Genomic DNA, 9,881 nt, shown 5'->3' with positions numbered 1-9,881 from the left:
TCATTGTGTCCTTGGGCAAGAAACTTCACCCGTTGCCTACTGGTGGTGGTCAGAGGTCAGTGGTCAGTGTCCGGCAGCCTCGCCTCTGTCAGTGCGCCCCAGGGCGGCTGTGGCTACAATGTAGCTGCCATCACTAGTGTGTGAATGTGTGTGTGAATGGGTGGATGACTGGATATGTAAAGCGCTTTGGGGTCCTTAGGGACTAGTAAGGCGCTATACAAATACAGGCCATTTACCATTTATTGTATTTACAGCAGACAGAAGTGTGTGTGTGTGTGTGTGTGTGTGTGTGTATTCCTGAGTCAATATACAACAATAACACAGTACATGTGAGAAAGCATTCTTTATAGTTTTTTCGTCTTTTTTAATCAAACCAACAACACTGTCATATAGACAACAATAGAAACTATAGAATAGATGCATTTTATTCAGTAAAAAAGATTCTATGTCAGAAACATGCACAGCTTTGAAGGTGAACTCTTGCTCTTTGGTTTATGCTTTTTAAAGAGGCACAGCCTCCATGTACAGCATCAGTGACATAAAACAAGTGTACAAATGAATGCAGTCAAAGTTGGGAAATAAAGAAACTGTAACGTCTGCAGCAAAGAGCCCCTGTGGTCCCATAAGGGGACATTTTTCTACAGTGTGTCCCAGTTTATCTGTGACAACAGAAACATCTGTGACGAGTTATTCATCTGTGTGTTTGAACTTCAGCAGGCTGTCCATGTCTGCATGACTAAAAGCTTTGACTTTGTGCATTACTGTAATGCATAGGCGTACCTAATAAAGTGGCTGCTGAACGTATTTAGTATGATGAGAGAACTGTGCCAGAATGATCGAGAAACACCAAACACATAATGAAGTCTCTCGCACAGATGAAGAACTTCTCTGTGGACATGACTCGTCCACACAAATAAATCCTGTGTTTGCAGAGAAACATGGCAGCTGACGGGCTCCGTGCATTTCTTCTGACGTTACAGACATGAAACAGGAAACAGGTTCATTGTTGTAGCTCCGCTGAGAAGCTACGCACTGCACAGCTCGTGGCGGATGATTAATGCCTGAACATAGAAGAGAATGCTAAAACCAGCCAGCGTGACAAACTGACTGCTTTGGGCATAACATACTTAAGAAATAAAGCTTGAGCTGAGCAGAAGCTCGTGTGTGCTGCTAATGCTGCTGTTGTCTTGGACAATAGTTACTGGCTCAGTAATAAGGCATATTGGATTTAGCTCGGCCATGCTTCATGTCCATAAGGCCTCTCTGGGCACACAGAAATAAAGATTTCATACAATGTCAATAATACACAAGTGCTGAGTTTTTCTTTACTGAATCTTCTTTCTCTGCAGTAAGCAAATATAATATTCATATTAAATAATATAGATTTTTGGCTAGTTCTTGCATAACATGGATCGCCACAGTAGTTGAATGAACCTCTCAGCTGTATACCAACAATAAAATCACAGATAAATTCACAATATTACTGATTTATTTAAGGAGAACTAGTGAGAACCATTGTGACTTTATGTCCTCAGTTTGTTACAAAGTCTGTTCACGTGACACTCGGAAAAACAACCCCAGGTCTAAATTAAACCACCTGACAGGTGTGATAGCACAGTCCCCTCAGTTCTAGTTAAACTTGGATCATTTCTGCCCAAACATAACCCAAAAGTCCAAATGACTGAACTCATATATCTTCATGTATGCGGCCTGTTAGGGATCTCTCGGCTTTAGAGCTGTCTTACATGCTCATGCCTTTTAAATGTAACTGCACTAGTTACACTACTGTGTAAATCTTTAACTGAACCTCAGCTGAATTTGAAAAAGAAGGAATAACCTTGAACCTGCAGAAGTATCTCCGGCGTGCCACATACACCCACACGTATGACCTTTTTGGTGCCTGACTTCATGAATCATGTTAACATGATTCCTGCACCAGCGTCCGTCTCTATGATAACATCTACAGCAGAACCATCTGTGAATCAAAGTGTGCCAGCAATACTAAACAAAAATATATTACAAGACACACAATAACCATTAACAACCAGAACAAAAAAATAAGGACAGGAGCCACAGAAAAAAAAAAAATCACATTACCACGGTGTAGCCACTCCCATGTGTGTGTTCCAGAACATTACCTCTAGAAATCTTCTTGACTTGTATAGAAAATTCATTTTTGTGTCCCATTAATGTTCTTTTGAAATAATAAATTGCTATTTCGACTCCTTAGCGACGCCTGCTGTTGCGTTCTGGACTCCTGCGGCTCCTCCTCTGTGCTCTCCTTTGACTTTTCACTGCAGCGCGGGAAAAAACAAACAAAGACTTATTATGAGAAATAACTTCTCAGTACGAGTCTATACAGAGCATGCTCACCATCAGTGCATTTCACTTGGGGCTCCTCCCACTGTCCGTCTGGTTGACAGCGCACCAGCGGTAGATGGCGCTGTCTAAATCCTGGATTGCACTGATAACGAATGATGGAGCCGACGGGGTACACCACCCTCTTTTTGCCAAACATGCAAGCATTGGCCACCTCCGGCGGGGCACCACAGGACACTGAAGGTAGTACCAGAGGACATCGTATCAAACAATGTGTTTCCTGCAGTACGTATTTTAGGTAAAAAGCTAAAGAGTTGAGTTTGTTTTTGGAGACCAACAGCCAAAATCCAACACGTTTGTTTTGTTAGGGTTAGGACTCTTTCACAGAGCCCAGTATGAGTCACACTGTAGGACGCTTTAGCCAGTCTAATGCAAAAAGATAAACCTGCTCCACCTATGAAGGAGTCCAAACCACTGGACATATATTCTACCATTCAGATATCTGCCTTGTATTGATAACCAGACCAAACACTAGACTTGAAGGTTTGATTCTCTACACCAGCAAGCAGAAGAACTGACACCACAAAAGAGCCAATCAGGAGAAAGTTCCAATTAATGGAGGGCGACCTTGAAGGACGTGGAGCTAACACTGCTAATTTTAATAAGTCCATAAACCGATTAAAGGGTCAGTGCAAAATAAATAATGATTTCTAAAGCTACTTTGAAATAGTCTAAGTATAAATATATAAATATAAATGTATACATTATACATGTGTAAATATAAGAGGTCAGTTTTAAAGGTGACATTGTCAGGTGCTGTGAGTCTGCCAGTGTGTGGTGGAGCTCCAGAGGTTTTGCTGAGCCAGCCTACCTGAGCCTTTCTTGCAGGTGAAGGGCAGATGATAACTACAGGGTACATCATTCCACTGGCCGTCAGAATGCCAGATCATCACCACACAATCTTCTTCAGAGTTCACGTAGTTGTCCGGCTGGTTCGGCCTCCAGTTCTCGTATTGCTGAAGAGACGAGAGCAAACAGGTAAACCTCAGAGTGTAAACAGGACCACAACAGCTTTACCAGTTGTCCTGTATGTCATCTTTTACTGCTAAATTAGATTTTATTGTTTTGTCTTTTCTCAACAGCAAAAAGTTCAAAAAACAATAGAAGCATTAATCAATGAAAATGTTTCCACACATAAAGTCGAATTAGACTAAAAAGCATAAACGGCAAATTGTCTTTGAATGGAATCGCTTCATGCTCACAGCTGTTACACACTCGTTTTCAGACCCCCGCTCTTTCGCTACTCAGGTTAAACATGATATATAAGTCACTCGGATAACTTACAAATGTAATTGTTTGCCTTTTTTTGGTGTTTTATTTGTTCCGGAGTAAATCGGTTTGACTGAAATCAAAGTTATTAGATTAAATAAAACTTTATTAATCCATCGGGTGGGTTCCTCCGGGATTTTCACACATCTGAATAAACGTCAAACAGAAAACTGATTAAACAGAAGTGTGAGACGGTCGAGAATTTACGCCAGTGTCCTGATATATTTTAGATAGCAAGGAGCAGACGGCCGAGTTTATTAAACTCCACCAAGACAGCGGTGACGCAATTCTGAAGGCTAGACCGTCCCATTTCACAGCCTCGCACTTCCGGCCTTCTCGGTCTTTGAAGGACCCGGCCCACGTAGACCGCGAAGGCTGGGTCCTCCGAAGGATGCAGCCGACGTTTTGGGACACAGCTATGGTCAGCATCCTGACAGCCCAATGGACGAAGCTGTCTCTCAGTCTGTTCTGGCCCGGAGGCTCTTCAGTATCATTCCTGATGGCAGCAAACTGAAGACGCTGTTGAAGGGATGAGTGGAGTCACCTGTAATGCAGAGGACCTTCCAGATGAGGCAGGTGCAGTAGATCTTCTGGGGAGGGAGGCAAGAGAGGTCCCCACAATGCTCTCGGCTGCTCTCATTACCCGTTGTCATTTTTTCCTGCAGAACCCAGTATAGGAGTCATACCACACAGTGATGCAGCTGGTGAGGATACTCTCAACTGTGCCTCTGTAGAAGGTGCTCATAATGGGGGTTGAATCTCTTGTGCTTCTCAGTTTGCAGAGGAAGTAGAGTCGCTGTTGGTCTTCTCCACATTCAGGGACAGGTTGTTGTTGCTGTACCACTCTGCCAGATGGTTAACTTCACCGCTGTAGTAGATCTCGTCGTGGGTCAGCAGAGTGAAGAGAAGGGGGCTCAACACACATCCTTGGGGAGCCCCCGTATTCAGTGTTCTTGGGCTGGAGGTGTCGCTGTCGACCCGTACTGTCTGCTGTCTTGCTGTCAAGAAATCTAGCAGCCCGTTATACAGCAAGGTGCTGATCCCCAGCAGATCCAGGTTGTGAATGAGTTGCTGGGGAATGATGGTGTTGAATGCTGAACTGAAGTCTATGGACAGCACTCTGACATATGAGTCTCTAGTGTTCAGATGTGTGAGGGCTGAGTGAGGGGCAGTTGATTCCATCATCGGTTGAGCGTTTTGACCGGTATGCGAACTCAAATGGATCCAGGTTGGGGAAAAGTGGTAATTTGATTTGATGCATGACTAACCGTTCAAAGCTCTTCATAATGATGGAGGTGAGTTTGACAGGACGGTAGTCCTTAAAGCAGGAAGTAGATGACTTCTTGGGTACAGTAATGATGGTGGAGGCTTTGAGGCATGTGGGAACGACGGCCTGACCCTAGTGATGTGTTAAAGATGTCTGTGAAGACATTTGTGAGTTCCACAGCATAGTCCGTCAGTGCTCGTCCAAGGATGTTATCAGGACCTGGAGCTTTGCGTGTACTGATTTTGGCAAGGGATCTCCACACACTGTCTGGGGATTGTGTCACCACGGTCTGTAGAGTGGGCTTGTAGTCTGTGATGGTTTGTATTCTTTGCCACTGCCTCCAAGTATCTCTGCCTTCGCTGAAGCTTTGCTGTAGCTGATGCCACGTGACAGGTTTGCCCTTGCTGTTCTTAGGCTCACCTAATTCCCGGCTCTGAAGGCTTGCATTTTTCAACCTTAGGAGCATTTAAACCTGACCTGTGAGCCATGGTTTCTGATTGGCCCGGACAGTGATAGTCCTGGTTTCTGTGACATCATCAATGCATTTTGGGATGTAGGCAATGACAGTTTCTGTATATTCCTGAAAGTCTGTGGTGTTGTCGTGTGTGGCAGCCTGTGGTGGAAAAACCTCTGAGGACCCTTCTGGCCACACCTGTACCTGCTTACGAACTGGTTTGGTGACTTTGACCAGGGGCCTGGGGGAACACATGGCACACCTAGGTTTCTGCCTGTACTGACCCTTATGCAAAATAGGTGGAATTAAGACACAGTTCCAAAAGCAAACACAACTGATCAGTGCTGAGAGTGGTCCTGTTGCTGAGGTTGGGGTGATCCGGTCATCTCTTATGAACGACCTCCAACGCTTCTATGACTGGGATGCAAGTGAAGACAGATGTAACATCTCTCTCTCACTGTACATGTACTGTGTATAAAATTAGGGAAACATAACCTGCACAAACAAAATAATTTGCAGGACAAATGTTTGACATCAATTTTGTTCGATTTGAAGAAGGTAGGGGGGCCAACTTCCCTCACATGTGTTTATAAGGTTGGGAAAACCTGCAGTCAGCTGAGACTGAAGAAGTCACTTGGATGAGTGACGAAACATTTCTCCAACTGAAAATGTCCAGATGAACAGAATCAACATTTTGGGATTTACTTACCTGGATGATTAAGCACGCATCAAGATGTTATTTTATTAATATTTTTAAAATGATAGCAGCACAAACAAAAAATTTCGCAGCACAAACCAGCACAAACGTTTGACATCAATTTTGTTTGATTTGGGTAATGTGGGGGGGCTGGTTGACCTTTTGACCTTTACATTTTCATTAATATCTTTAAAACAGAAGCAGCACAAACAACAATTTTAGCAGCACAAACCAGCACAAACGTAGCACAACTGATTGAAACCCATTTTGTTTGATTTAATTAATGTGGGGGGGCTGGTTGACCTCTGATGACCTCTAGAAAATTTTATTAATATCTTTAAAATGATAGCAGCACAAACGAAAATGTTTGCAGCACAAACCAGCACAAACATTTGATACCACTTTTGTTGGATTTGAAGAAGGTGGGGGAGGCAACTTCACTCACACTGGCCCCTAGCCCTACCAGTGTAGCAGAAATGATGATGATGATGCAGCAGCAGCCGTTCTTCTCTGCGTGAGTAGCTTAATGTTGTTCGTGTATAATTTACGTTGAGTAGGCTAACCACGTTATTACATTAATGCATGTAAGGTGAACTAGCAAATACCATCATAGCTACATGCGGCTGTCTTCTTGTTTGATGGCAGATACTCCCTTCACCCTGGACAAAAAGGCTAAAATGACCAAAGAAAAAGTGGAAAACAGCTGAACATGAGAGGTTTTTGGACAAAATTTGTGTTCTCCATTCTTTAAGCACCGGTTCAGCACCGTTTAAGCACCGGCACCGTTTCAAAAGTACCGGTTTGGTACTGGTATCGGATAAAACCTAAACGATACCCATCCCTAGTGACACACTGGAGGGGAGCACAGCTGATCCTAATTCACAAGACGACAGGAAGACACAAGCTGACACAGTGATAACAGACACAGACCTTCAAAGTAAAACAGGAAATCCACAAAGACAAACTCAGGGACACGAACAAAGATGGAGAAACAGGTTTACCTTTTAGGTGACATGAATGAGTTGAAGAATTTATAAACTGTTTCTGAGAGACAAATAACACCAGCATCCTTTACTAAGTAGCTGACAGCTGGTAACTGTGCAGGGGCGGGTCAGGTGGGGCATTAACAGGGAGAGGGGCACAAAGAAATACTTTTCTTTCTTATTCTCATTTAAAATGTCTCGCTTTTAATAAATAATTATCTGAATCTTACAACAAATGTTTTCATCTGATGTCAAATGTATAGAAATCCATTATTGTACATAGTCATTTTTTTAGGCTCCCATCATAATTTCTTCAGAAGTAGCCAAGTACTGTTTATGATGCCAGTATTTTCCCACATTTTCTAGATTCTGTACCAGTACTGTGTGTAAAATGCCATCAAAAAGTCAATTAAGTTTTATTCTTTCTCACCTGTCTTTCTGTCTAATTTCACTTATTAAAGGTTGCCATGTTAGAAAAAATATTTTGCCCTGCCATGCTGTTTATTGATGTGGCAAATGAATGGTTTATGAAAATATATCTAAATCTGTCATCAGTAATCAGTAATGATCATGTCTCACCTCTAGTCTTCTCTGTCTTAATTTCAGGAGGAGGATGGTGTAGGTTTAAGTTTATTAGATTGGTACATATATACCAACAAGACAGAGTACATCACTGTGACAACAGCGTTTGTTTTCATTCAAAGGCTTTATGGTTTTTCCTATAATACCCGGTGGGCCGGTCTCTAGTTAAAATGCCCGGGCTGATTTTTTGTCCCAGTCCAGCCCTGTCTAGAACTGGAAACCCTGGAAATGAAACCTACATACTAATAAATATAACCATGAAGAAATTAAACATCATATCAGCTAATAATAATAATAATGCCAAAACACAAAACGCTGGGTCAACTACCCAGCACCATGACAATGTTGCTGCCATCACACTCAAATTGTACGTTTCCTTAGTTCAAGCACTGATAGATTTTTGTTCTGACCCAGTGTGAATAATATCCTGTTCCCTCACAGAGTAAAACACCAGTCCAACACGCCCACTCACCAGAGGAGTGCCGTCAGTCCACTGGAAGTCATTCTCTACAGTCTTGTCATTCAGCCCGATCCACTGGTAGTCTTGTGCATTTGCTGTGGAGACAAAACAAAGTGCCTCGATTCTCTCTCTGCTCCCGTCTCTCACACACATCTGACAAATACTTACCGTTGACAAAGTTCTGCTCTTCTGGGGAGATGATGCTGACCAGGTGGGCGTTGTGATCGCGGCAGCGCTGCTCCGCTGTCACCCACGTCTCTCTCTCGGTGAAGTGTCGGTAGCAGTTCCCCTGAAACTTAGTCCAGCCTTCTTCACACGGCTGCTCCTCTGTGGCCGCAACAGCAAAGAATGAGCACTGTGAGACCGCTCGCTCACTTCAGCGCACAGATTTCTCAATGCAACGCGTCTTTTTCAGGGCTCAGAGTTTAGATACGAAGTGTTCATTAAAGCTTGTTACTCGTCCACAACTACAAACGAGCGTGCTGAGTCAAGTTCAATTCAATTTTATTTATATAGCGCCAAATCACAACAAAAGTCGCCTCAAGGCGCTTCATAAGCGCCATCTTCTCTTCACTTTATTGATTTTTGCTCTCGGCTGTTGATGTTGTGAGTCAGTGAGAAGCACACTTTGCCCTGAGTGGGTTTGCTGTTGTGTACAGTTTGACAAAGGGCAGCGTTTCCATCCTGACCTACAAAACAAACAACTCTTTACGGAGAGGAAAATCAGGCGTAGCATCCTGCTGGCCAGTAGGGCCTGCCCAATTTCCACCTTTTACTGCAGCATTCAAAGGCTTCATTCACTCTGTAGCTCCGTTCTGTTCATTTTCATTTATGGGCCACTTCAAACAAATGACACAAAACACACACATTTTTCCGTTTAGTCCTGTTTAGCTGTATTATAGCAGACAACTCTGGATTTATCTGAGACATCCACCCCTGAGATGCTTTGCCTGTCCACATACAACACGTCTTTAATAATGGAAATTATTTCTGTAATTAAGAAAAAACTCGCAATGTTGGATTTGGGCCTAGAAATCTCAGGAACGTTTCTATTTACACTGGATTTTATTCTACTGGCCTCCAGTAACACCGTGAAAAACCCTTTTAATCTGCACATGAAACGTGTCCTTTAATCTGCACATGAAATAAATCTGTGGACCTGATTTTACTCATCTGTGCAACACTGCTACAATTAGAACCACCGCGTCTCACAGAGATGCACAGACACTGATCCCTGCACAGGCAGGGCTGTGGAAAGTCCTCGTTTTCAGGTGGAAGAGCCGTCAGTTGAACCAAAACGCTGCTCTGATTAAAAAGAGATCCTATATTATTAGTTTCTATTCTAAGGTCCCAGTTAAAAGAAGAACTTGAATGAATGATCAGACCCCATCATACGATCAATCAAACTAGTAGGGGTGGGGGGAAAAATCGATACTGTGTAGTATCGTGATATTTTGTTTGCTAATAATGTATGGATACAGGGACAGCAGAAATTGATATTTTGTTACAAAAAAAGTTTTTGTGACTTCAGAGCATGTTGATCCTTTTTCTGAGCAAGAATCCTGACATTCCTTCACTGTCCTAATGTGTTTAACTTTTTTTTGGCAGCAATAAACATGACAGTTTATTTATTTTAATTTAAGACATGTTTTATTTTAATTAAGTTTAAAACTTTTTTATTTAATGTAAAATGAATGACTGAAGAAGTCACTTGGATGAGTGACGAAACGTGTCTCCCAGAAAACGCTACGTCCAGATGAACAGAATCAACTTTTGGAAATGTAAAATTA

The 9,881-nt window shown here is 42.6% G+C and overlaps 1 protein-coding gene across 1 annotated transcript in view; it reads right to left on the bottom strand.

The window, feature by feature from the left end:
- Window positions 1–1,784: 1,784 nt before the first annotated feature.
- The window catches only part of LOC102800223 (aggrecan core protein-like), a 35,607-nt gene continuing 27,510 nt past the window's right edge, over window positions 1,785–9,881 (bottom strand). The window contains exons 17-21 of the mRNA XM_006804454.2: window positions 8,260–8,418; window positions 8,104–8,186; window positions 3,191–3,335; window positions 2,374–2,556; window positions 1,785–2,294 (exon numbers count right to left, since the gene is read on the bottom strand). Of these exons, the coding sequence (XP_006804517.2) occupies window positions 2,227–2,294; window positions 2,374–2,556; window positions 3,191–3,335; window positions 8,104–8,186; window positions 8,260–8,418 (638 nt within the window). The 3' untranslated portion in view covers window positions 1,785–2,226. The remainder of the gene's footprint in view (window positions 2,295–2,373; window positions 2,557–3,190; window positions 3,336–8,103; window positions 8,187–8,259; window positions 8,419–9,881) is intronic.

The sequence above is a fragment of the Neolamprologus brichardi genome, chromosome 1 (assembly GCF_056152115.1).
Source record: "Neolamprologus brichardi isolate AB-2024 chromosome 1, ASM5615211v1, whole genome shotgun sequence".
NCBI lineage: Eukaryota > Metazoa > Chordata > Actinopteri > Cichliformes > Cichlidae > Neolamprologus > Neolamprologus brichardi.
This window is presented reverse-complemented; position numbering and strand designations above follow the sequence as displayed.